Source organism: Callospermophilus lateralis, chromosome 7 (assembly GCF_048772815.1).
Source record: "Callospermophilus lateralis isolate mCalLat2 chromosome 7, mCalLat2.hap1, whole genome shotgun sequence".
NCBI lineage: Eukaryota > Metazoa > Chordata > Mammalia > Rodentia > Sciuridae > Callospermophilus > Callospermophilus lateralis.
Genome location: NC_135311.1, coordinates 124,470,910 through 124,498,209, shown reverse-complemented (window position 1 = coordinate 124,498,209; position 27,300 = coordinate 124,470,910). Strand labels below are relative to the sequence as shown.

The window sequence follows — 27,300 nt, the reverse complement described above, 5'->3', positions numbered from 1 at the left end:
TCATGAACATTCTTTCTTCTGTCAGCACTTTGTGCACTTCTTTTCATTTACCACCCTATTAAATGAAGCTTCCAGCTTATATTGTCTACACACACAATTTTTCAAATGGATTATACTCCATTTGATCATTCATAAGTCATATCAAAGATGCTTTAAAGTTTTTTGACACTGATATGTTCCTAATGTCTTTAGATTCTAGTCCACTCTTTTTTGAGATACCAAAATCCAAAGGCAGCTAGTTCAACAGTCTCCATTTTAAAAGGTGAAAGGCCTGCATTACTGTCCTCCAGTTTGCTGGTCTGTACTGACATCATTGGCGCCCAAACAAAGAGCATTTTGCTTTATAAGGACCTGGGTAAATGTAAGGTCCCATTACATCAGAGGCCAGTGTGAATATCAGCTGAGCTGGAAATGGGGAACATGGCCAAGGAGTAAAGAATTATAAGGGTAAGATTATAACTTTTAGGTTTCTTGGCTGTATGGATTATACTGGAAGGACCATGTGAAGAAGCTGAGAAATTGAAAGGCAAAGTTGACATAAGATTTTGTCAGGTCTTTGATAGCTAGAAATGGCTTCAACATCACCTCATCCCTAAAAGGGGCATGAACCTCAAAGGCCCATATAATCACTGTAGATAAAAAGTATGTTATTATTTTCTGTTACAAATCACAACATGTTTGAGACTATTTCCTTCTTTCTAAAGAATCGTATCCTTGTGCTTAAAGGAGGGAGCCATAGGATTACTTGTTTTGTTTGGTGCTGGGGATTGAACCCAGGGCCCTGTGCATGTAAGGTAAGCACTCTACCAACTGAGCTATATCCCCAGCCCTAGAATTACTTCTTTCCTTGAAATTAAGTTTAGGAATAGGATTTTTCCTATCTGCCTAGTCTTAATTTGGAATCACCAGACTGAAAAGGGGGATATGAATCCATTAATTACCAAATTCTTAATTATGTATTTCAACAAAATTAACAACAGATGCATCAGTTTCCCATAGGTTAGAAATCATAATCTAGAGCTTGTATGTCCTTTACATATTTTTTCATATATATTTTTTCAAACACTAACCATTCACCTATTACTTTTCTCAAAAGAAAATATCTCCAATAACATAATTATTTCAAAGTTACCATAAGTGGCATATTTGTTGCCCAAGTTTTTATAGGTGTTCTACATCTGGAACAATGGGACAAAATAGGTTTACAGGCCATTTGATAAGTGATCTGATTATCTGGATGAGTTTATTGTGCTTTGAAGACCAGAGTTAAAAGTGATTCTTTAACCTACCAAGAGTTTATCATTTTAAATTTCAAGTCAATATTGCAGTTAAATCTTGAGTACCAGAGACTTCACTACAGGCAAAATCTTCTGAATAGGCTGATTTTCTACATATGATCTATACAGTACCAGCAGAAGGGAATCAATAAAGGAAACTTCCATCATACAAAGATGATTCCACATTTTGTTGAGCAACACCTGTTTCTGGGTAATGATAATGATGCAATTCATTTCTTTAAAATAAAAACTGCAGGTTTGATAATTCTCTGACTTCCCGCAAAAGTAAAAAATGGGCCATCTGTTGCATACCAATAAATATATAACAAAATAAAAGTATGAGAGATGGTAGTTATTAATGAGCATTTGGCATTAAGTAGACTCAGGGATCATAATAATCCTTATCTCAAAGAGTGTTGTGTTGCCAGGGCCAGTTAGAAATGCTTATAATCCCAGCAACTCAGGAGGCTGAGGCAGGAGGTGGTTGCAAGGCCAGCCTCAGCAATTTAGCAAAGCCCTAAGCAACTTAGGGAGACCCTGTCTTAAAAATTTCAAAAAATAGGGATGGGGATGTAGCTCAGGGGTAAAGCACCACCTCTGGGTTCAACCCCAGTACCAAAAAAAAGAGTGTTATGAAGCTTAAATGAAAGATTCATATAAAATACGTACTTGGCCCTTGGCCCAGGTAAGTACTTAGTTACTCAATACACATAGCTATTACAAAGGCCCTGTAGTTGATCTCCTTCAGTCAGCTGGTGGCCTACGGCAAGACTGCAATTCTAATTCTTTCTTGCACAGTATGAGCATTATGACCAAAAGAAAAAAATTCCAATGGGTTACAACTTGATTAACCATTTGAGTCATGTACAGTCAAGATACAGACGCCTGCCTTCTGATTGGATCTGCTCCAGCTTGTCCAGTTTTCATAAACATACTAATACAAATTCCCAGATAATCTACAGAAGCCCTCAAGGCCCACACGTAGGGCAAGTGGGTAGGATGCAGCTTTCCGGAAGAGGAGAAACAGAATGAATTAGCACTCTGCTCTCTGAATATTGCCCCCTATTTCTCTAAATTGAGGGCAAGCCCTAGGGGACCACGCAGTCGCCAGATTTATAGAGCTCGTGAGCATCTGCAGGAGGATGTAGACAGAGACTGACTCTCCACCCTTAAGCCCGTTTTCCACTGACAACCCAGCCTACCCGTATAGAAGCCCAGAGGTCAACTCTGAAAAGATCTCAAAATCAGCTTAGTACCCACTAGAGGCGCCGCCTCGCGTGCGTGCGTGCGTGTGTGCGCGCGCGTGCGTGCGCGCAGGCTGCTGGGAAGCCGCCTCTTCCCTCCCGGTCTTCCAGTTTCCCGGCGTGCTTCGGGCCCGCCAAATGGGAGGGGGAGACGCAAGATGGCGGCAGCCGCGAACTCCGGCTCCAGCCTCCCGCTGTTCGACTGTCCGACCTGGTGAGTGGCGGGACTGCCGGGGCCGGAGTGTCCTGGCCCCAGCAATACTGGGCAGGAAGGGAGGTCGGTTTTCTTTGGCTGCGAACCGAAAGGCTCAAAACCCCTGGAATGGTTAAGAGAAAACTGTCCGCTGTGAGGGGCCGGGCGACGTGTGGAGGAATCGGGAACCTGAAGCTCGGGCCCAAGAACTGAGGAAACCTAGGATTGGGGACTCAAAGGAGCTCACTTAGGCAGTCCTTTGGGTGTTGAGCCGCTCGCCTGTGAGGTTTGGGGCCTTGGCCCCGAACTTACCCCTAACTCCTGACTGAGTGCCTGGTGCTCTTGTGGAGCGCTGTACCTGATCCCCCTCCTGTACGTCCGGAGCGCGCACGAGCCAGCTTCCCGACCCCAACCCAGCCTCAGAGCCCTATATTCTTCTGTCCTTGCTGCATCCTGTGTGCAAAACTCTAATGTCTTCCATAGACTGGGAGCTTCCTGAGGGCAGGGATGGCGCTGACCAATCCCCTTGTTCTCAGTGGTCCTCATGAAGCCTGGTACAAAAAGCATCAGTAATTGTGGAAATGAATGCTTTTCATCCCATGGAAAGTTTTGGAGAATAATGGGATAATTAAGCCTTTGGGTAGGGTACAAGATGAATGAATAATTGCTTTGCCAGGAGACGCTTCCCAGTTAGAGCTTTCTCTCCTGTAGCTCATCACAGTGTATTATTAACGTCTTATCCCTCTGTCTCCTGTTATAGTGAGATCTTCAAGGGCAGAGACTGATGGGTCTTTGTATTCTCAGCTCCTAAACATGAGTCAGACACATAGTAGGACTTAAGAAAGTATGTTTTGGATTTAACATTCCTTTCCCTGTTTTCTGGTCAAAATGGGCTTTTGTTCAGTGCATTGTTCTTTTAATTATTGCCATAGAGAAGTTGGGATAGGACTATGAGATGATTATGTTGCATCTTCAGTTTTAGATAGGTTACATTTTTCATGTTCAAATGTAGGGCCTCTGGTAAGATTGTTCTTTAAACATCAAATGATTAAATCCAAGAAGCAAATGAATGTGTGGATATTTTATGGATTCCTTTACACTTTCGTAACATCCAGTTGCTTTCAGTCTACAAATTATGTGTCCATTTTGATCTATGGCTGCATTGATTTCAAATGCAAACATAGTTAGAAGAGATTCTTTTAGATCACCTACCATTTTATCAGGATCTGTTACGTACCAGGCATTGTATTAAGTACTTTGACATGTATGTCCCCCTTGAATGGTATGGTGAAGTGTAGAACTTTGCATTGTCATGTCGTTGTAGAAAGACTTGTTCAAGAGTAACACACCTCCTGTTTTGGTACCTGGTTTTGTGGGCATGATTCTGAATTGCCCTAGTTCCCTAATGATGCATCTCTGATTTGTTCTTAGAGCTCAGAACAATATCTTCTGCTTATTCTATGATGAGACTAATCTTGACCAGCACCAAGCAACAACTAATTATTCTACTTTTGTATATTAGTGTAGTAACAAGTCTTAAGATTCAAACTCTGGGTGACCAGACTATCCCAGGTGTAGTACTTCCGGCCTCTTTGGTGCTTTCTCTTTGAAGTGACTATCCAATGTTAAAATATAGGTTTCTTTAGTGCTGCTCTAAATACAGAGCCACTAAAATCTGTTTTAGAGCAATTGAATCTCTTGGGAAATAAGTGTTAAATGTAGAAAGGAGCTGTAACAGTTAAGTAGATGACATTTTGCCGAACATGAACTAATTATAGGCTGGTAAGGAAGCTGCAATATTGAATGGAACAATAATTGTAAATAACATTTATGAACTCATCCTGAAAATTATTTTTACATCTTTTTTTCAGGGCAGGTAAACCCCCACCTGGTTTACATCTGGATGTAGTCAAAGGAGACAAACTAATTGAGGTATGAAAATGTATGTCTCCCTGCCCCCCCCCCCCATTCTAAAGATTTTTGCCAGTGACTCACTATTCCACCCCCTCTCCTGTGCTTTGTTTTCCAGCAATGCTACTTTCGTTCATCCTGAAATTTTTTTCTATTAAAAGCTTATGACGATATTACACATTCAAAGCTCATATCTCCCACAGACACTCAGTTTTTTGTGACTTCTCTCACCTTCCAAATGAAGAGTTTTAATAGGTCATGGGCCTGTAGGCCCCAATCAAACTGGAAGCCTTCTTGGTGAATTCCTTCTCTCTGAGTACATGGAATTGTGTGGAAGGCACAAGGTATGCAATAACCGAAGAAGAAAATGAATCGTATAGACTGAGTTTAACTTTTGAGTTGCTTCTATGAGATTCAGGCCCAACACGTTCAAAGAAGTATAGTAAACTAAGCCACTTTCTCAACATAGGATGACAGTAAAATTCATTCATTCAAAACATTTATTGGGTGTTTACTATGTGTGTGTCACTGAGTTAGCAGAAGAGACTACAAAAGAGGACAGAACAAAAGTTTTTGTCCTCTAAGTACCCTTTAGAGAGAATCACGTAAAAATTGCATAATTATAATTGAAATAAGTACAATAAAGAAAAAGTTGAGCTGAATTTCAGCTTTATACAAGTCTCTAGAGTGAATACCACATAGATTTTCAAGAAAACACAAGTTAGCTGTTAGACTGTGTAAATTTTTTTAAAATCCGTATTGTGTTATTTACTAAGAAGTGGAGATTAAGCATACTGGTTATTCAGCTATAATTTAGGTTCAAGGCCCTAATGCTGAATGCGGTTGTTTTTCTTTTTTTCTTTTTTTTTTTTTTTTTTTTTTGGTGGTGCTGGGAATTGAACCCAGGGCCTTGTGCATGCAAGGCAAGTACTCTACCAACTGAGCTAAATCCCCAGCCGTTTTTCTTTCTTCCTTTTTAAAAAATATCTATTTTTTAGTTGTAGTTGGACACAATACCTTTATTTTATTTATTTATTTTTATGTGGTGCTGAGGATTGAACCCACGTGTGAGGTTCACGTGTGAAGGCGAGCACTCCACTGCTGAGCCATAAGCCAGCCCCATGAAGTTTTTCTTCAATGTATAGAATAAAAACATTGTAATTCCATGGTTGATAGCTTGAAAAGCTAATGGTCTTCTGAAGGATGCTCTGCAAATGTATTGTCACTTTCAAGATGTTGTGGCAATAACTAGATACTTTGCAAAATATGAAAGCATCTATGGGTTACAGTGAATTCTCCTATTATTAATTCTTCTAGCTCTCAGCCAGACACATAGATCCCTTTGATTAAATGTCAAGATTACTCAAGAAAATAATTTAACTAAAATAGCTGTAAAATCTCTTTTACTATAGGTGGTTCCACAGATAGAAAATATATCTGTTGCTAAGTAGGATAACTTGAAGCTTGAAGGTATATAAAAATCTATTTTGTTACAAGAATTTAGTAAATCTTTTTTTCTGCCTGTTTGCAATAGGAACAAAGAGGCCTAGCCTTAATGATAACATCATATTCTTTTGTGAAATAATTTATATTTTCAAAGCACTGTAATTTATCCACTACCCCTATGATTACTGGTTTCCATTTGCTGATAATGTTCTCTTTCAGTGCTCTTAGGTATACTGAGTTGCCACACAATTATCAAGTTGCAATCCTTAGACATCTCTGTATTGTTCTTGGTAGAAATAGACCTAAGAAATGTGTTTTGCAGTGCTGGGAAACAAACCCAGGGCCTCATTCATGCTAGGCAAGTTCTCTACCACTGAGCTACATCCCTAGCCCAGAGGTGTTTAAGGATTTAGATTTTCATCAGCACTTGATACTAACCGAGCTGTCTATATCCTAGCCTTGTATCAAAGGCTTGTGATATGCTGTGGTAGCTGGGTTGAAGAAGTGCAATATTAAAATAAAGCCATGAGTCTTTTAAGCCCAGTGTGTAAAGATACACTCTGAGTTATAACTCAAAGGCACAACTGAATAGTGACGTTGGTCATAGCTGGTCAAGGAGTTATGGACTTAATGAGTATGGAAAAACTAATTTATTATTTCATTCACCTTTTAACATATTTTCTTGATTGTAAGAAATACTGTTTTCCTCTAAAGTTCCATACATTTGAACATTTCTGCAATTGGGATGCCTCTGGTAGTGAATATATACATTTAATTTAAGGGCCTCTTCTTTTTGCTTCAAACAGATCTCTTAATCTCTGGTATGCCTATGGCACCCTACAAATACAAAATTTGGACATTGTTATTCCAGAATCCAAGAGTTGGTGGTCTTATATATTCCTTATGACCCACTGAGAACATTGTGGGCATTTTTAAACTTATGAGAACAAAATCTGTGTGCATATTGAAATGAATGAAAAATGTATTAAGGTTCAGACTGAATAAATATTACCTAGAAAAAAGATGTTGAAATTTCAGGGCTTTCTTAATTCTTTTTTTTTTTTTTTTAAGAATTTATTAGCCTTTATTTCTCTCTCTCTCTCTCTTTAATAACTTTATTTTATTTATTTTTATGTGGTGCTGAGAATCGAGCCCAGGGCCTTGCACACGCGAGGCAAGCGCTCTACCGCTGAGCCATAACCCCAGCTCAGGGCTTTCTTAATTCTAAAGCAATATCCTTTTTAAAAAACAATTTTTAATATTTATTTATTTATTTTTTTAGTTTTCAGCGGACACAACATCTTTGTTTGTATGTGGTGCTGAGGATCGAACCCGGGCCGCATGCATGCCAGGCGAGCACACTACAGCTTGAGCCACATCCCCAGCCCTAAAGCAATATCTTATTAAGAATTTTTTTCACAATTTTTATTGGGTCAAACCCAGTGCCTCACACATGCTAGGTAAGCACTCTACCACTGAGCTACAACTCCAGCCCTGCAATATTTTATTTTTAACCAAATCTTAAAACTTAGGCCAAAGCAGACACAAGGGTGACTATCTAATTGAATTGTTAAGTCCTGGTGCTCTGTAGTAGTATGGCCCTGGAATGAGTGCTACCAGCAGTAGATGGACACTGTTGGAAATGGATTTCCTAGAGGTGACTCACATATCCAAGCTAGCTTGAACTCATTGAAACTTCAAGCTAAAGCTTGAAATAAACTGGGTAAGTGGTTATTTAAAGAAAAATAATGTGACCCACAGTACTTATTAACTCCTGAAAATATTCCTTGATATATGGTACATCTTTTGATGTTAGGAATGAGGAAAATATTAATATGGTTAAAAGAGTCTAGACACCGGGGCTGGGGCTGTAGCTGTAAGTAAGTGGCAAAGCACTTGCCTAGCACGTGTGAGATACTGGGTTCAAACCTTAGCATCACATAAAAATAAATAAAGACATGCTGTTCATGTATAACTACAAATAAAAAATTGAAAGAAAAAAAAGAACCTAGACACTAAGGTCTCAAGTTTTAACCCACCCCACAAATATTTAGCTGCATGAAGTTGAGTATGTTAATTTATGTTTCAGTTTTTTTATCTATAAAAATAGGAAGCTCACCTTGTAAGATGCTGTCCTCACCTAAAATGACAACGTAAAACTTTTATAAAGCAGCATGTGACACATAAATGTTCAGCAGTTATTACTGTTATCAGTGCTGAGAGTCTCTTTGCATGAGGTACAGTGACACTAAAGGCATAGGGGAGAACAGTAACTCACTGACTTCAAGAAATTAGCTAGGAATAAATATAACTTCTTGATTCCTAGTCTAGTACTAACTCAGCTTTGTGCTGTCTTTTCTCAAGAGATTATAGAAAGAGTTAATGTGAAATGTAAACTAGAGCTTTACTTTGTATTTAGAGGAAAAAGGTGCCAGGCATATGTCTGTAAGCCCAGAGACTTGGGATACTGAGGCAGGAGGATCTCAAGTTTGAGGTCATTCTCAGCAATTTAGCAAGACAGTGTCTCAATAAAAAAAAGGCTGGAGGGGCTGGGGATGCGGCTCAAGCGGTAGTGCGCTCACCTGGCATGCATGCGGCCCAGGTTCGATCGTCAGCACCACATACAAACAAAGGTGTTGTGTCCGCCGAAAAACTAAAAAATAAATATTTTTTTAAAAATTCAAAAAAAAAAAAAAAGGCTGGAAATGTAGCTCAGTGGTAGAGTATCCCTGGGTTTATTCCCCAGTACCAAAAATAAATAAAATACAGCATATATGAATGAGGGATGTTCTTCAGTGGTCAGACTAGATTACTGGACCACTAGCAATGTTCTGGACTGCTAGAATTGGAAAAAGTGCTAGTAAAAATTCACCCTGGAACCCTTCCTCTGTTATAATTTGGTTTACACCAATCTGTGGCAAAGGATTTATTGATCAGGATTAAAAGAAATATAAAAATGGAAGTGGGGTGAGTTTTTTATGAAGTTAAATTCAGCTCAAAGAATGATCCTTCATCCTTGCCCTTCCTTCTTATCTTCTGATAAAGTGACCCTTCTTATATAAAATGATAATGATACTGGGCCATGACAGTTAAATGCTATGGAGGTGTAGCTTAGTGGTAGAGTACTTGCCTAGCATTCCCAAGCCCCTGGTTTCAGTCCCCAGCACCTCCTTCCACCCACCCCCCCACACACACACACGCACCCTTATTTGACAAAATAAAAAATAAACATGTCAGCATTTTCCCCAGTTTTTCTTTCTTTTTGTACTGGGAATCAAACCCATTGCCCCAGTTTTTTAATAATAGCTTGCTAGTCCATGAAATTCTGCTTTCTGCTGTTATATTATAGCAGCTGAAACATTATAGGGTTCTTCTCAGAATTGCTCCAGACCCATGGCACATTGTTTAGGATATTAGTATTACAAATCAGTCATACCTGGGTTTAAGTCCCACCTTTGCTGCATACTTACCCAACCGCATTGGATGACTTCATCTCTGACTCTGTTCTCTCATCATTAATAATAAAGGTGATAGTTGCAGGCTGGGGATATAGCTCAGTTGGTAGGGTTCTTTCCTTGCATGTACAAGGCCCTGGATTCAATTCCCCGCACCACAAAAAAAAAAAAAAAAAAAGTGATAGTTGCTTCACAGAGTTAAGGATTAGATGAGATAGTGTTTAAAATGCCTAGCAGTAATAGTCCTTCAGTAAATATTAATTCTCATACTGTCTTCCCCCAAAGTTGGAAAATCTTTGCTACTTAAGGAAGTTCACATTTAGACATAGTAAATACTCATTAGAATTGACTCTATATAATACTTTTTTGTGGTCAGAGTAAAATGAGAAGGTAAGTTGGATTTGGGCATTCATACAGTGATGTCTAATGTAATTCCAGTATCTAAAGAAAGTTCCAGAAATTCTTTGGGGATATGGCTGCATGATTAAAATATACCCCATTCCTTTTCCAATCAAGTGATGATCTTCATTTGAATGTATACTTTCTGAAGAGCAATCTATTTTTTGGGGGGGATGTACCAGGGATTGAACTCAGGGACACTCACCACTGAGCCACATTCCCCAGCCCAATTTTGTATTTTATTAGAGACAGAATCTCACTTGAGTTGCTCAGCGCCTCTGAACTCGTGATGTGATCCTCCTACCTCAGCCTCCCAAGCCTCTGGGATTATAGGCGTGTGCCATTGCATCCAGTTGAAGAGCAGTCTTATTACTTCATGGACGTATTTTGTACTTCTTATTTCCTATTTGAACTAAAGTTAATAACCAAGAAAATTTCCAATAGGCAGAAGAATTTTTTATCTCTTGGAGACAGACTTATTGCCTCTAGGAGAATTAGGAAAAGCTATTTTCATCCCAACACAGGACAATTAAACACTGCATTTGGGTAGGTTAATTAACATTCCTCCATTCCATAATGTCTTAGTAAATTATTCTTTATGTTAAGGAATAATGGGCATACCAAGGTGCAGCAGTCTATGGGTGAAGCATTCTTGGTCATCTACACCCTCTGGCTTGGAAAAAATGGTCAATGACATGCTTATGGAATGGACAAAGACATATTTTCCCATTCAGTAACCCCCTGACCTCAGTTCTCCCAACAATTTCGCCACAAAAGAGTTTCTGCTGAATTTGGATAAATCCAGTGCCCTAGGAAAAAATCATTTAAGATATTGATGACACATTTTTATAATAGTAGTAAGTCTTCCAGGAGCCAGTAGGTGAAATAATGTATCAAAATACTTTTTCTCTTGCCCAGAGGCGAAGATACTGGATATTGATCATTTAGGAACTAATGTAATGAATGTGAAGGATCATCCCCATTCAGTACCTTATGTGACAGATTAGACCTTGATGATTGCTTAGGAGAACACTGTGGGAAAGACTGTGGGGGATCTCATTGGGTGGGGGTGTGGAGTGAACTGATTTTATTGTGCTCTAGAGTTTTAAAAAAAAAAAAAAGCAGGGCACTGTGGCATAAGTCTGTTAGCTTGGGATGCTGAGTCAGGATTGCAGGTTCAAGGCCAACCATCAATTTAGCAAGGCCCTAAGCAACTTAGTGAGACCCTGTCTCAAAGTAAAAAATAAAAAGGGCTAGAAATGTGGCTCAGTGGTAATTGCGCCCTAGTTAAATCCCCAGTACCAAAAAAATAAACAAGCAATGGGAATTTTTTTTTTCTCCTTAGCAAGAAATTGTATCAACTCAAAAATCCTTATTTACTTGATTTGAAGTTTTTAGTAAACCTTGTTGTAACAACATTTAAGTAATATTTAATTTAATATTTATTTAGAAACTCATTATTGATGAGAAGAAGTATTACTTATTTGGGAGAAACCCTGATTTGTGTGACTTTACCATTGACCATCAATCTTGCTCTCGGGTCCATGCTGCATTGGTCTACCACAAGCATCTGAAGAGAGTTTTCCTGATAGATCTCAACAGTAGTGAGTATCTCTCCCACTTTACATATTCTCTGTGGGCAGTGTAAAAATGCTTTTGGGGGTTTTTAGTTAGGAAAACATGTTTTATTGTTCATCGAGGAAAAAGTTTATTTGATTTTTAAATCCTTCTCTATTTCAGTGGTTCTGTTTTCCTGAAGCAATGACTAGGGAGAGAAGAGGACTTTTATAGAATTGTCCTAAGGAAGTTACAATGTATACATAGCAAACAAAAATGGCACCAAGGAATTAGGGAGTATTGATATTTGAGTATTATAAGTCCATGATAAATTGAAGTTCAGTTTAAGCAGAAACCATGATTAACTGCATTAATGTAGGAAAGCAACAATATATAAGACATTTAAAAAATACAGTGACTCAGGGGCTGGGGTAATGGCTCAGTGGTAGAGCGCTCACCTAGCATGTGCGAGGCCCTGGGTTCGATCCTTGGCACCACATAAAAATAAATAAATAAAACAAAGGTATTTTTAAAAGAAAGAAGGCTTTAAAAAAAGAAAAAAGAAAGAAGGCTTTTAAAAAAAAATGCAGTGGCTCAGGAGGATCACAAGTTTGAGGCCAGCATCAAGAACTTAGTGAGACCCTGTCTCAGAAACTTTTAAAAGGGCTGCAGATGTTACTCAGTAGTAGAGCACCCCTGGGTTCAATCTTCAGTACCACCAACAAACAAATAAAAAAACTTGAGCAAATTTAGTTATTTATATTAGGTTCTTTATCCCAAGTACATTTTGGGTTTGTTAGTTTGTTTTTTTTCTCCCCGTTCTGGGGATCGAACCCAGGGGTACTCTACCACTGATATACATCTCCAGATTTATTTATTTATTCATGCATTCATTTATTCATTCATTCTTACAATATTGAGACAGGGTCTACTAAGTTGCTCAGGCTGAACTCAAAACTTTGATCCTTCTATTTCTACCTCTTGAGTACCTGGGCATGTACCACCACAACCAGCTACTTTTTGCTTTGACTGTGATTACATCAGTTTTAATTTCAACTAGTAAGACTTTAAAACTTTACTAAGATAAGCCATAGAAGTACAAATAAGGCTTCACTGTGTGGGACCCTGAAGTTTGTTCATTTTGCCTGTATATGAATATGATATGAAGTGTAATGGTCCTGCTGCTTCCTGTAAGGCTCATCATTGTGTTTGACTCCTCTTCCCTGACTCCTAAACCACATAGACACATATCTTATGCAAGGTACTTGGTCACCTTGTCTCACAAGAACATTTCTCTGCATTTCATCACATGCAGAATGGTGACATGGAAAATTATTTAGAATCTCTAGTAGGATTTTGGCTTGCCTTGGCATTGACAGTGCACCTATTTTGGCCAGGCCCCTTTCTGGTCTTATGGGGAATTGCAAGGCCAGCAATTTTTGTGTTCCTTATGCTTGAAGCTGGAGAGGATATAGATCACAGCAATGCCTATCTCATGCCTTGGTGGCTTCTGTTGGGTTGGAGCCATTCCTACTGGACCCAAAGGAGCCAAGCCTGTCTGAAAGCAGAGAACAGGCAATAGTATTTATTATGTGGGTGAACAATAGAACTGAAGATGTGTAAGAAATCCACTGAAGAAACTGGACATACTGGTGCATGCCTGTAGTCCCAGTCACTTGGATGGTAAAGCAGGAAAATAATAAGTTTGAGGCCAGCCTCAACAACTTAGTGACACCCCATCTCAGAAAAATAAATCTATTGAAGAGATTGAAGGCTTAGTGAAGAAGTTTTCCTTCTCAATATAAGACATATCAGAGGATGCAGTAGATCCAGTACCATTTTCACTTTAAAAGACTTGTTCTCTGACCATAATCTTGAATGTGGGCATTATTTTTTTTTTTTCTTTTTAATAAACGAAGAAAGCAAAACTGATGTTCTGGGAGAAGCTGATTTGATACGAGTCAAAGATGATGCTCTCCCTTCTAAACTCAGGCTTTTTTTGGTTTCTCCTCTTACATTTCTGATTTGGTTATTCCCAGCACATGGCACTTTCTTAGGTCACATTCGGTTGGAACCTCACAAGCCACAACAAATTCCCATCGATTCCACAGTCTCATTTGGCGCTTCCACAAGGGCATACACTCTGCGCGAGAAGCCTCAGACGTTGCCATCAGCTGTGAAAGGAGATGAAAAGATGAGTGGAGAGGATGATGAACTCAAGGGCCTATTGGGGCTTCCAGAGGAAGAAACTGAGCTTGATGTAATTCCATATTTATGTCATTGTTTTGTCTTTTGGGACACTGGTTTTTGGAGTATATAGCTGTTCTCTGTCGCTTTTAATGCCAGTGGCTTAGCAGCAGGAGGTTTTCTTGAGCCAAATAATGAGTTTTGGCAGTGTTGTATGCATCTCCTGCCACTAGACCTCCTCTTAGGGGTCTTGTGCTCCTTCACTGGCTATTAGAAGCCAAGACTGTGAATTATATTTTTCTATCTCTTGGACTGCTTAGAGCTATGTTGTTCAAAGCAGTAGTTACTTAACCACATTTCAAATAATCAGAAATCACATATAACTAGTGTATACCATAATTGGATAGTGCAAATAGAGTCAACCCTTCATATCAGCAGGTTCTGCATTTTTTGATTCAACCAACAGCAGATAAGTTGTTCACTGAGGGAAATTGCTTCTATATAGAACATGTACAGACTTTTCTTTTCATTATTTCCTAAAAAATACAGAATAATAACTTTAGAGAGCATTTATGTTGTATTAGGTATTATTCGTGATCCAGAATGATTTGAAATACATAGGAAGATGTGCATAGGTTATATGAATTTGTTTTTTTGAGGGACCAGAGTGTCTGTAGATTTTGATATCCATGGGGAAGGGAGTCCTGGAACCAGTCTTCTTCAGATACCTAAAGGTAATTCTTTCCATCACTGCAAAAAGGTTGACAGCATTAACTTAGCAGGACTGACACTTTCATTCATTTACGTAGCTTTTTTTGATAGTATCTGAACAGCCCAGGAGTCTTCTGACTAGAATTAGACTGCTTTTGTTCTTATGGGCCTGGATGCCCTGAAGGCCAGGAATTTTTACAAAATTTAAAATGCTGGAAGTTTTTTGTCATTGTTTTGGCACTGGGATTGAACCCAGAGCCTTGTACATGCTAAGCATGCACTATACTACTGAGCTATATTCCCAGCCCAAGTTTTCCTTTTCTAGAGGCTGACACTAGTAGCCTTCACGTGTGTCACTGCACTGATGTAACTTGTCTGTTCAGTTAGACCAAATGAAAGCATGTCCTTAACTACCCACAAGCATTTACTCTTCCTATACACCAAGGCAGTTTCCTAGTCTTTAGGAAGAAAAATACAATAGAAATCTTATAATTTAGAAGTCATTGTAAGGCTATTGCAATGGTTATGCTTGCTCTTTTTCCCTACAGGCTGCTTTCCTCTGGTTTTTTTGTTCTTGTTCTTGTTCTTGTTTTGTGCCTTATAATACCAGGGGATTGAACCCAGAGCCTCACATAATCTAGAAAGATCGTCTACCACTTACCTACATCCCCAGCTTGTGTGCCTATATTTTAGTTCAGTATTTTAGGTCTTCTCTAGGTCTTCATTCTAATATATCAAACTGCATTGCAGATTGGAATAAGTCCAGTGGACTGAGAAGGAGGCAGGCAATAGTGCTAAGGCCAGGTTAATCATCAAGATTAGTGGATGGATGCTTACGAATATAAGTGGGGCCAGACGTAAGAAGGAGGGTGACAAAATATTAATGCCAAAAATTAAGTGCACTGATAATGTCCTTAAGAATTTTGAAGGCGAGAGATTGAAAAGAACAGTCAGTTGTCCTTTTTCATCTGTTTAGTTACTTTAAAACAGTTCTTGGAGTCCTCCCAGACGCATTTTAATTCTCAGCATGAAAATATGATAGCCTTCCTTTTAAAGAAAAAAAAAAAAACCCTCAACTGAAGGGTATTCGTATTCATACAAATGATGACCTATTCTCAGTGTTCTTTATGTCCTTTTTTGAATAGTATTCCCACACTAGTCAATGTGGATGTTCACTTTCTTTCAAATGAGACTTGTTAGTATTAGCAGTCTAAGGATAGTATGAATCTTCCATAAATGCTGAAGAGAGTCTTGGAGGTCTGATTAAGCCCCTACTGCCTTTCTGCCCTTTATTATTGTTTTTCCATCAAAGTCCCTGTACTGACTCTTGTCTTTTCTGTGTGAATCCTGGCCTAGAATCTGACAGAATTCAACACTGCCCACAACAAACGGATTTCTACCCTCACCATTGAGGAAGGAAATCTGGACATTCAGAGACCAAAGAGGAAGAGGAAGAACTCACGGGTGACTTTCAGCGAAGATGATGAGATCATCAACCCAGGTGAGATCTTTTCCTGGTTTCTTCTGTTGAAATGTTATGATCTCAGAGAGTAGTGTGTACAACCGACAGGTCAATTGGAAAGTTTCTCAACAAAGATTAGGATTAGAGACAACATAGGTGGAATACCCTAAACATCCAAGAATTATCCAGGTACAGTGACAAAGAAAGAATTAAAAGGGGGCTGGAGTTGTGGCTCAGTGGTAGAGCGCTGGCCTAGCATGTGTGAGACCCGGGTTTGGTCCTCAGCACCACATAAAAATTAAAAAAATAAATAAATAAAGATACTGTGCCCATGTATAACTAAAAAATTTTTTTAAAAAAAGAAAAGATTAAAAGGGTCTTGGGGGCTGGGGATATGGCTCAAGCGGTAGTGTGCTCGCCAGGCATGCGTGTGGCCTGGGTTCGATCCTTAGCACCACATACAAACAAAGATATTGTGTCCGCCGAAAACTTAAATAAATAAATATTAAAATTCTCTCTCAAAAAAAAAAAAAAGTCTTCCATTGACCATTTAAAAAAAAAGGGTCTTGGATATTAAATAATAAGGCTATAATTATTCTTTGCTGACCCAGCATTTCCCTATCATAGTGGAAGTTTAACTAAAATATGGGTATTTATCTTTACCTTACAATAAAATGTTATTGTCTTTATGACGTTCTGAGTAGGATTGGTAGCTCCAAGGTTGGAATACCTTCTGCCATCATTAATCACATTGAAGTCTTGCTTGTCTCTAAGGAAGTCACTTACAGGTAATTGAACAGGGTTCAAGCTTCAGTTTGTAGGGATGGCCACAATAAAATTTCCAATTTATTATATCATTCAGGTGCTCTGGCAGGTGGCTGACATAGGGGTAGGAGTATATAGAGTTAATATAATGGTGATAGGCCTGGGTTTTTTGTTTTCTTTTTTAAACCTTATTTGGAATAAAATTAATGGATACAAATGAAAAATACAGCCTAACAAGTTGCTTTTACTTCCCAGATTGAAATGCTATGAGAATAACTTTCAGGTTCTGCAATTAAGTTTTAAGTTATTCAGATGGGAGCATGGAATGATCAGAAAGGAATGGGACAAATTCAGAACTAGTGGATACCAAGTATTTGGTGCAGCATAAGGAAAAGGGGAAAACAGCAAATTCCCGACTTATATTTAGAAGAATTAAAGATTCACATGAAAGAGATCAGGGCATATATAAATGTACCAAAGGGAATTTCTCCTTTATTATATATAGAAAGTACCAATCAATCAAAAATAAATAAAGGGCTGGAGTTGTAACTCATGATAGAGTGTTTACCTAGTCATTTGAGGCACTAGCTTTGATCCTCAGCACCACATAAAAATAAATAAATAAAATAAAGGTATTGTATCTGTCTACAACTTAAGAAAAAAGTTTTTTAAAATAAAGAAGTGAAAGGAATATCTGTTAAGTAGAGGAGGGAATAAAAAGAGAGGGGGGAGTGGGGATTGAAATCAAATTCCTTGTTTGTATAATTTTGTCAGAAGGAACCCAACTACTGTATATAATTATAATGCTCTAATATTTAAAAAATATGGGTTCAGGGCTTGGGATGTGGCTCAAGCGGTAGCGCGCTCGCCTGGCATGCATGTGACCTGGGTTCGATCCTCAGCACCACATACAGACAAAGATGTTGTGTCCGCCAAATACTAAAAAATAAATATTAAAATTCTCTCTCCCTCTTACTCTCTCTCACTCTTTCTTTAAAAAAAAAAAATATGGGTTCATTAGGGAAAAAAAGGTGAGGGCACTCTTTCTAGTGACTACAAATTCACTTTCTGATGGTGTATGAAGTGGAGTAGATTCCTTCTCAAAGGAGTAAGTGTGCAAGAGAAGTTTCAGACAGGGACTAGACCAATCTGAAAAGCCAATTTCTGGGCCCCAGACCTATTGAATAAGAGTTTCCATGGGCTAGACCTAGATTCTTTTTTTCTATGCTAAGGATTGAACCCAAGACCTTGCATATGCTAGGCAAGTACTCTACCACTGAGCTATGCTTCTAACCCCCTAGAATTTTGTTTTTAAGCTAACCTCTGGCTAGGCACTGTGGCTTATCCCTTTAATCCCAGAATTTTGGGAGGCTGAGGCAGGAGGATCCTGAGTTCAAGGCCAGCTTTCGAAACTTAGCAAAATCCTGTCTCAAAAAAGGGATGGGGATGTAGCTCAGTGGTAGAGCACCTTGGGTTCTTTCCCCAACAACAAAACAAACAAACAAACAAAAAACACTTTGTGTTTATACTAATAAACAGCCAGCAGTTTGAAAAATATTTAGATCATCTCAAGTCTCTTGGTAGTCATGGCATGTGCTGCTGTTTTCTCCTTGAAAATTAGCACCCTGGAGCTTTATTAATATAATGTGGTTAAGAGCAGAGCTTTGAAATCAGGGGACCTGAGTCTGAAATCCACCTTTCCACTTAGTAACGTGTAACCTGGCCGAGTGATTTAACAGGCTAATGACCTCACAGGATTATCAGGAAGATTAAATTAGTATATTGAAAAATATTTGGGGCTGGGGTTGTGGCTCAGTGGTAGAGCACTTGCCTAGCATGCAGGAAGCATTGAGTTCGATCCTCAGTAACACATAAAAATAAAATCAAGGTATTGTGTCCACGTACAACTAAAAATATATACATTAAAAAATACTTAAGGATACTTGGTATAAAATTCTCAAAAATGCTAACTGGTATCACCATCATCATCTGTCTTTCACCCATGCCACCTTTCCTATGCCAGAGGTAAAGTTAGCAAGGAGTTTTGTGTGTAGGTCTTCAGAAGCACAGATATACTGGAACAGTGTATCCTTTCTAGAACTAGAATGGCTGGAAAAAAAGGAGCAGAGGGTAAAACCCTGAGCACCTTTGGCCAGCACAAAACGGGGATGTGTGGAGGGCAGAACTCCACTAATTGCTTTTTTATTTATTTTTTAATCCTTGAGGTAGGAGCTCTCTGAGTTGCCAAGGCTGGCCTTGCACTTAAAATATCCCTTCCTCAGCCTCCAGGGTAGCTGGGATTCCAGTTGTGTACCACTGCATCTGGCTTCCTGTTGCTCTTGTGCTTCATTTAGCCCTCCTTGCTTAAAAGATGATTGGAATAGCACTCCTATAGCAAAAAGAGAAAAGTTAGAGCACCTTTGGAAGGACTTTGTCTCTTTCCTAATGACCCTAGATCTTTTCCTTTCTTTTCTTCGAAGTAGGAGCCATTCATTGAACAAAGATTGGTTGTGAATGTGATACTAGGTTCTATTCTTAGAGCATTCTAATATGTGAAAAACTACACTTAAATAAATCAGAAGCAAATTATTCAAATTAAATTCAGAATTCTGTTTTTTTCCATCAGGATTCATAGGAATGTTTTTTCAATAGCAGACAACTTCGGTGCATTTAAAATAGACATATATAGGAATAGGAAAGATAGTAGAATGAATCAAACATAACCTTTCTAAGTGATTTTGGGCGGCTTCCCATCTCACACCTAAAGAGGACTTTTTTTTTTTTTAAGAGAGAATTTTAAAATTTATTTTTTAGTTTTCGGCGGGCACAACATCTTTCTTTGTATGTGGTGCTGAGGATCGAACCTGGGCGAGCGCGCTACCACTTGAGCCACTTCCCCAGCCCTAAAAATAAATTAAAAAAAAATGTACAGCTGGACGTGGTAGCTCATGCCTGTGAGGCTGAGACAGGAAAATCATGAGCTCAAATCAAGCCTCAGCAACTTATCAAGGCCCTAACCAACTTAGTGAAACCCTGTCTCAAAATAAAATACAAAAAGGGCTGGTCCCGGTAGTGTATACCTATAATCCAAGCAGCTTGGTAGGCTGAGACAGGAGAATTGTGAATTTAAACCAGCCTCAGCAACAGTGAGGCATCAAGCAACTCAGTGAGACCCTGTCTCTAAATTAGAAATACAAAATGGGGCTGGGAATGTATAAAGCACCCTGATTTTAATCGCCAGTACTGAAAAGAAAAGAAAAATAAGATGTGCAACATCTGTTAGGGAAAGAATTCCTTCTCTGCCACAATAATAGGCTAAAAGGGGTTTGGAATAGTTTTCAGTAGTAGTGATGGGTCCGTGCCTGCTCTTTTCCACATGCTCAGTCTTTTTTTATGTGGTGCTGAGGATCAAACCCAGGGCCTCGCACGTGCTAGGCGAGCGCTCTGCCACTGAGCCACAATCCCAGCCCTGTTTTGCACTTCTTTGGAAGCATCTCTGTTGTGTTGTAACCTCTCTGGTTCTGTTATTGTGCACTCCTCAGTCTTGCTCTTTATTTCCATACCTGGTGATCAGTACATGAGACTTGAGAGAGTAAGTGACTGAAGAGCAACAACCTGAGTCTAGTGCCTTCTCCCTGCAGAGTGAATAAATCCAGAAGGTTTGTAGGGCACAGTGAAATATGTATAAGCAATTCAAAGGGAGCCATTTTCCCATCTTATCTGGACAGGAGGCTTCAGATACATACATGTATATTGATATGCATACATGTGTACTGATTTTATAAAGTTCAAGTTATTCAAGTCAAAAATCCAGGGTAAATTTTTGAAGCTCTGAGTCTGGGTCCTAAATCTGTTCTTCACTAATGAGCAGGTATTGGCAAGATCTGTCGGATGTGACCTCTTGTCATTGTTTTAACACTAATGTGAGATTGATAATATCTATTCTTTTTCTCCCCTTAAAAGAGGGAAATGCATGGAATGGGAAAGATCTTGGGGAAGGCAATGCAGCATTGTGGTGTAGAGCATAGATGTGTTTCTGGTTGCCTGGACTGAAGTTCCAGCTTCTCTCCTCCAGTGGAGAAACTGGGCCAGTCCCTTTACTCCTCTCAGCCTCAGTCTGTTTTCTCATCTACCTAATGCTGATTGCAGGAGTGCCTACCTCATGGGTTGTGGGAGGATTTATCACAGTGTTCAGTGCACAGTGAACACTTCCAGTGTTGGCTGAATTTGACCGTTTGTTTGAATTATGGTTTAGTGTGCAGTCAGCCCTGTACCTTTATTCCTTCCAGCAGAGTACCAACCCAACCCTGCCCTCATCTCTTTTTGCAGAGGATGTGGATCCCTCAGTTGGTCGCTTCCGGAACATGGTGCAAACTGCAGTAGTCCCAGTAAAGGTAGGAAGCACATTTTAACAGTGTTTGAAATCACATGTGATCTGGAGTCAAAAACCCATTCTAGAGGGTGGAAGTGTAGCTAGCATGTGTGTTTTGCAGGTATGAGGCCCTGGGTTTGAACCCCAATACTATATGCATTATTTTTTGTTTGTTTTTTCCTCCTCTATACTGGGGATTGAACCCAGGGCCTTATACATACAAGTGTTGTACCATTGAGAGCCTCTATCCCTAACCCTAGTGAGTAACTTTAAAACACATTCTGTGTTCCTCTCATATTTTTCATTCTGTGGAAGTACTTTGTGTGGGGGTGGGGGTGCTGGGGATTGAACCCAGGGCCTCGTGCATGTAAGGCAAGCACTCTACCAACTGAGCTATATCTCCAACCCTGTGGAAGTACTTTTACCCCTGTTTATGTGTAGGGAATCCTGGAACACCACAGAAGGGATACAGGTGACCAGCCAGTTTGATGTGAAACATATAAATTATGTGCTAATATGAATCTATAAATCAAACTTTTAGAAGGGTGCAGAGAGACCCATCTTCCTGTGGCCATTCCCTTCTGACTCAAAGTAAGCTTTTATGTGAGGGAAAAACATTATTGCAGTACTGCATGGCACCTGTGTTTTTTGCCATGCCATTATTGTGTGCACAGGAATGGCACAGATAGGAAGGTTAGTTCAGTCTGGAATAGGTTTAAAGATTAGATATTTTGAAAAACTAAGAAGTGAAAGTTATGATGGCACATACCTATAATTCCAGCCACTCAGGAGGCTGAATCAGGAGGATTACAAGTTTAAGGCCAACCTTAGCAACTTAGACCCTGTCTCAGAATAAATAAAAAAAGAACTGGGCTTGGGCTGGGGCTTAGTGGTGGAGCGCTCACCTAGCATGTGTGAGGCCCTGGGTTCGACCCTCATCACCACCTAAAAATAAACAAATAAAATAAAGGTATTGTGTCCAACTACAACTAAAAAATAAATATTAAAAAAAAAAAAAGCTAAGCTCACACGCACAAGGCCCTGAGTTCAATCCCCAGCACCAAAACAAACAAACAACAATAACAACAACAACAACAAAAAAAAAACCCTGAGGATGTGGTTCTGTGGTAGGGAACCTCTGGGTTCCCAGTACCAAAAAAAAATCCTTCATGTACTTCTTTTATCTCTACTGTATGGGCATTGAATCCAGGGGTGCTTAACCCCTGAGCTATATCCTCAGCCCTTTGTAATCTTACTTTTTTGTTTGTTTGGGGGCAGAGATTAATACTGGGGATTGAACCCAAGGGCGCTTAACCACTGAGCCACATTCCCAGCACTTTTTATTTTTTATTTTGATACAGTTTCTCACTAGGTTGCTGAGGCTGTCCTCATGTCCTCCTGCCTCAGCCTCCCGAGTTGCTGGGATTGTAAAATGAGCCACTACACCCAGCTTTTATCTTATTTTTGATACAGGATCTCAGTAAGTTTCCTAGGCTGGCCTTGAACTTCCCAATCCTCCTGCCTCAGCTTCCTGAGGTAGCTGGGATTATAGGTGTACACCATTGTGCCCAGCATCTTCTTGTCCCTTTGTAACCATTCCCCTCCTACTCAACCCCAGGCCACCAGTAGACTACTTTCTCCACTGCAGATTTGTTTTGCTTTCAGATTAATGTTTAAAAAGTGGCAATCAGTCTGGTGCACACCCGTGATCTTAGTGGCTCGGGAGGCTGAGGCAGGAGAATTGCCAATTTAAAGCCAGCCTCAGCAAACTTATTGAGACCCTGACTCTAAATAAATAAATAAATAAATACCATAGATGGATGGATAGATGGATGGATAGATAGATAGATAGATAGATAGAGATATGGCTTGGTTGCCTGAGAGGGAATAGATTGGCTTGGTCAGAGGTCAGAACTCCTGTGCTGATTAGTAATAGAATCATGCCTATAAATAGTCACTGCAATCCTGCCTGTGAACATAGTAAGACCTTGTCTCTTATTAAAAAATAAACTGAATAAAGAATTAGGCACCCAGTATGGAAATGCTACCTTTATATTACCCCCTTCCAAAGAAAATAGTTGAATTATCACCTCCATATCCTAATGGGGTGTTTTTACATTAATAAGAGAGAAAGGGTTGACTCTAAAATAGAGAGTAGTCATTTAAATTGAATAAGTTTTACTTCCTGTAAAACTCATAACACTATTCTCATTTTTCTGATTACATAGAATAGTGAAAACTTTACTGTAGGGCAACATTGGGAGCCATTGTATTACATGACAGCTGTGAGGTCTCTTAAAACTGTAAGATTTCAGGACCATGGAATAGGTTGTCTGGGAAATAAAATAGGCTGGAAGTTAGGAACTTTTCCCAAAGGCTGGAATGGGAGAAAAAGTTACAATCTGTTTCACCTGTTGTCTCCTCTCTGTTCTTTCCCTCTCTTCATGGCAAACCACAGAAGAAGCGGGTGGAGGGCCCTGGCTCCCTGGGCCTGGAGGAATCAGGGAGCAGGCGCATGCAGAACTTTGCCTTCAGTGGAGGACTCTACGGGGGCCTGCCCCCCACACACAGTGAAGCAGGCTCCCAGCCGCATGGCATTCATGGGACAGCACTCATCGGTGGCTTGCCCATGCCATACCCGAACCTCGCCCCTGATGTGGACTTGACTCCCGTCGTACCATCAGCAGTGAACATGAACCCCACACCAAATCCTGCAGTCTATAACCCTGAAGCTGTTAATGAACCCAAGAAGAAGAAATATGCAAAAGAGGCTTGGCCGGGCAAGAAGCCCACACCTTCCTTACTGATTTGATATTTTTGGTCATGGAGAAGGGTGGGATTGGGTGGGAATGGGGTGGAAGGGTGATGGGGCACTAATGAACTAGGGAGAAAAACGTTCCATGTGTGCAGTATCGTCTTTCAGAATGTCTCCTGGGGTCCTAACCATGTAATATTAAGACTGGGGGTGGGGCTCAAATATACCATAAAGACCTGTATTCAGAACACTTTCTATGTAGAGAAAGGTTTCATAGGTCCTTTAAGTAGACTGCCCTGGCTCTTTCCCAGGCCTTTTATTGCCTCTTTCTTCCTTCTCCTTTCTAGGATCATTTTTATGTGATGTCACATAACCTAGGTTGAATCCAGAGCTGTGGAGGTAGCAGTAGCCTCACCAGTCTCGGGGTCCCCACAGCTTCATTTTTATTTACTGTCTTTGCAAGTCCCAGGTAGCAAAAGGGTTGCCATGGATCCCAGGATGATCAAAAAGGTTTAGCATTCTTCAGTTAAGCTAAAGTTTAAACTCAGAAGTGTTTTCTTGGGTCTTTGGTTTTGAGGTCCAATGGTTAGGCTTTTCTCTTTGATCCTTTCTGTTGGAATGAGACTCCCCTTTGTCTGTGACCAGTGCCAGAGGCACAGGTTTATAGTTTTAACTTATAGTATTGTGTGAACTTTTCTTGTCAAACCTGAGCACTCCAGTTGCCTATGTTTCTCATTTATTTTCAGAGTACTGTCCTCTACTCTCCAAGGCATTACTTTTCTTTTTGAGTGTGTTATGAGGCAATTTTTAAAGGATATGATTAGTTAGGGCAACTAAGATTAAAAATGAAAAGATTTACTTTGCAAGTAACTGAAGTCTATTAAGAGGACGTTTTTAGCTGTTGGTTTGGAGGCTCCCCCCCCTCCCCCGTTTGAGAGCTCTGGTTGCTCAGAGCAAGACTAGACCTGGCTAACAAACAGGAGACAAAGGTAGGAAACATTGATATGAGCTTTGTACAGAGATTTGTACATTTGTGTAATAGGCCTTTTCACGCTTTATGTGTAGCTTTTTACCTGTAACCTTTATTACATTGTAAATTAAATGTAACTTTTGTCATTCTGGTGCAGTCTAGAGTCTGTCCTCACCATCACTGATTCCCACTGCGATCAGAATACATTTATGTCAGATGTTGGCTTGGGAGGTGATGACTTGTCCCCTTTTATTACCACAAATGATAGTCTCAGAAGACTGGAACTTCTAATTGGGGATTTCAGTCCCCAGACTGAGGCCTCACAAAGAAAAGTGGGTTAAGAGGTGACTGTTGCTCTTTATTGGGGAACAGAACAAGGAATCTTGTAAGGGGAGACTTTGGCATTTGTCCTGGGATGGGCATGATTTAAACCTAGTCACCCACTCTCTGCATTTGTGCTACAGTTCCATGGCTGTTCCTTCAAAACAAATACCCAGCTTCTTTTCTCTCCTGGGTATTTGTTTTGAAGGAACCAAAAGAAGCTAAAGTTGTGTGACTTTAGAAGGGATTTCAGCAGGAGTTTGGATGGAATGGATGTTTTCTGCACACTGGAATCTCACAGTAGGCACGTGTAGTGAGATGCCTTTTCATACCTGACTGATGGAGATGCTAATTAGGTTACAAATCCTCGGGGTTGTGGACTCACAGCAGGAGCAGCCTTCTAGAAAACAGATCCATGCAATCACAGATCTTCAAAAAGTTGACTCCACAGGTTCTAATGGAGAATCCTTGCCAGGCTCAGGGGCACATGACTAATCCCAGCAGCCCAAGAGACTGAGATAGGAGGATCATAAGTTCAAAGTCAGCCTCTGCAATTTAGCAAAACCCTGTGTCAAAATTTAAAAATGGGCTGGGGATGTGGTTATGGTTACGCATAGCTGGGTTCAATCCCTGGTACCGAGAAAGTCATCTTAAGAGGCTAATAATATCTTCCTCATTATAGCAAAGGCTAGTGGTAATGAACTTTCACTCTGAGCACGTACCTACCACCTAACCATTTAGAATATGTCATTTAATTCTTGTGGCCCTAAAAGGTGTCTTTATGCCCATTTTACAGATAAGAAAATTGAGGATCAGAGACAAAATCATTTGCCTATATGCTCACCATAATAAAAAGTTTGGAGTGATTTTTTTTTTTTTTTTTTTTGCAGGGGGAACATACCAGGGATTGAGCTCAGGGGTACTCAACTACAAAGCCACATCCCCAGCCCTATTTTGTATTTTATTTAGAGACAGGGTCTCACTGAGTTGCTTATGACCTCACTTTTGCTGAGGCTGGCTTTGAACTCGTGATCCTCCTGTCTCAGTCTCCTGAGCTGCTGGGATTACAGACGTGTGCTACTGCACCTGACATCTGGAGTGAAGTTTCTGAATCCAGCACCTTAGGTTTATGTGGCTTGTGGTTAGCACTCTGTTATGCATGGCTGTAGCTAGATTTTCTCTCCTGGGTATTTGTTTTGAAGTTAAAAATGTCCAAACTGAACAATTCCTGAAATTAAAGGATTTAGAATATATCCTTCTTGGTAAGAGGAACTATGCCATGCATTTTGGTTTCAGAATACCTACTAAACAGACCTGTCAGTGCCTGGGGTCCCTGCTCAGAATTGGCTGTTTGAAGACTGCTTGCTTATCATAAGCAAGTTGGGATTCCAGGGTCAAAAATAACTCAGGAGATCTGTCCAGATTCCTCATTTTGGTGGTGAGCAAACCTTGCTAGTGTGGACTCACTGCATTAAACTGCCAAGGATGAATGTCTGAGCTGGACATATGTAAATGTAATATCCCGGCCCACAAGAAGCCCACGTTCCAGAAAGAAAGAGCCACTCCCCACCCACGGTGTTATCTAGGCAGCTGAGAGCTCTAATGCAGGAATAGATAAGGTGAGAGTGAGAACAGCAAGACCTGGGGAGTCAGGGTGGCATCCAGGGAGATGACACTGAGATGAATGAGCATGGAAGAACAACTAGGAACTTGGCAGCCGAGGAGTGTGGACCAGAGTCCCAGGTGGAGGGACCATTGTGAAGCATGGAAGGAGGACATGGCATGGGGATGCAGCATTTCAGAGGAGGGAGGAGAGTACCCTGTAAGCCCTCTGGGAATTTGAAAATACCAGGAAGCAATTTTTTCCTTTATTTAAAAAATTCAAGGACTGGGGATCTGGGGATATAGTTCAGTGGTAGAGTGTTTGCCTAGAAAGTTGGAGGCCCTAGGTTCATTCACCAGCACTACAAAACAGAAAATCGGGGAAAAAAGAATGCTTGTATAGCTATTTTAGGAAAAAAAAAAAAAAACATTTCCCAGCCCACCTTCCTCACCCAGAGTTGAGAGGAGATTTCCCTGGGGAAATTTCAGGTATTTTAGGCAAGGATGGTAAGTGGTTGGGTTCAGATACTAGAAAATACCCCTGCCTGGCCTCTTGAACACTCAGGAAGGTGTTCTAGTTCTCTCTCTTTCACTCCTCTCTATGTTCACTTTAGCAAATCTACAAACAAGTCCAAGTGTTGCATGTTCCCATTAATTCTGATTGTGGCTAACA

At 40.0% G+C, this 27,300-nt stretch overlaps 1 protein-coding gene and 2 non-coding genes across 3 annotated transcripts; 2 read left to right on the top strand and 1 right to left on the bottom strand.

Annotated features, from left to right (window-relative positions):
• Positions 1 to 2,656: 2,656 nt before the first annotated feature.
• Ppp1r8 (protein phosphatase 1 regulatory subunit 8) lies at positions 2,657 to 23,801 on the top strand. The gene is made up of 7 exons (XM_076863135.1): positions 2,657 to 2,735; positions 4,586 to 4,646; positions 11,376 to 11,529; positions 13,522 to 13,742; positions 15,737 to 15,881; positions 20,937 to 21,001; positions 23,438 to 23,801. The coding sequence occupies exons 1-7, from the start codon at positions 2,680 to 2,682 to the stop codon at positions 23,789 to 23,791; spliced, it is 1,056 nt and encodes a 351-aa protein (XP_076719250.1). The 5' UTR covers positions 2,657 to 2,679; the 3' UTR covers positions 23,792 to 23,801.
• Positions 6,493 to 6,657, top strand: LOC143405361 (small Cajal body-specific RNA 1). The gene has a single exon (XR_013092065.1).
• Trnav-uac (transfer RNA valine (anticodon UAC)) lies at positions 21,310 to 21,382 on the bottom strand. Its single transcript has one exon. It is a non-coding gene; the product is annotated as a tRNA-Val (tRNA).
• Positions 23,802 to 27,300: the final 3,499 nt, after the last annotated feature.

What these genes read in the sequence shown, in the direction of transcription:
- Ppp1r8 (XM_076863135.1), top strand. Translation starts at nt 2,680, where the DNA reads ATGGCGGCAGCCGCGAACTCCGGCTCCAGCCTCCCGCTGTTCGACTGT. An exon ending in AAGGAGACAAACTAATTGAG is followed by an intron (nt 4,647 to 11,375) that starts GTATGAAAATGT and finishes ATATTTATTTAG; the next exon opens with AAACTCATTATTGATGAGAA. An exon ending in AGGAAGAAACTGAGCTTGAT is followed by an intron (nt 13,743 to 15,736) that starts GTAATTCCATAT and finishes ATCCTGGCCTAG; the next exon opens with AATCTGACAGAATTCAACAC.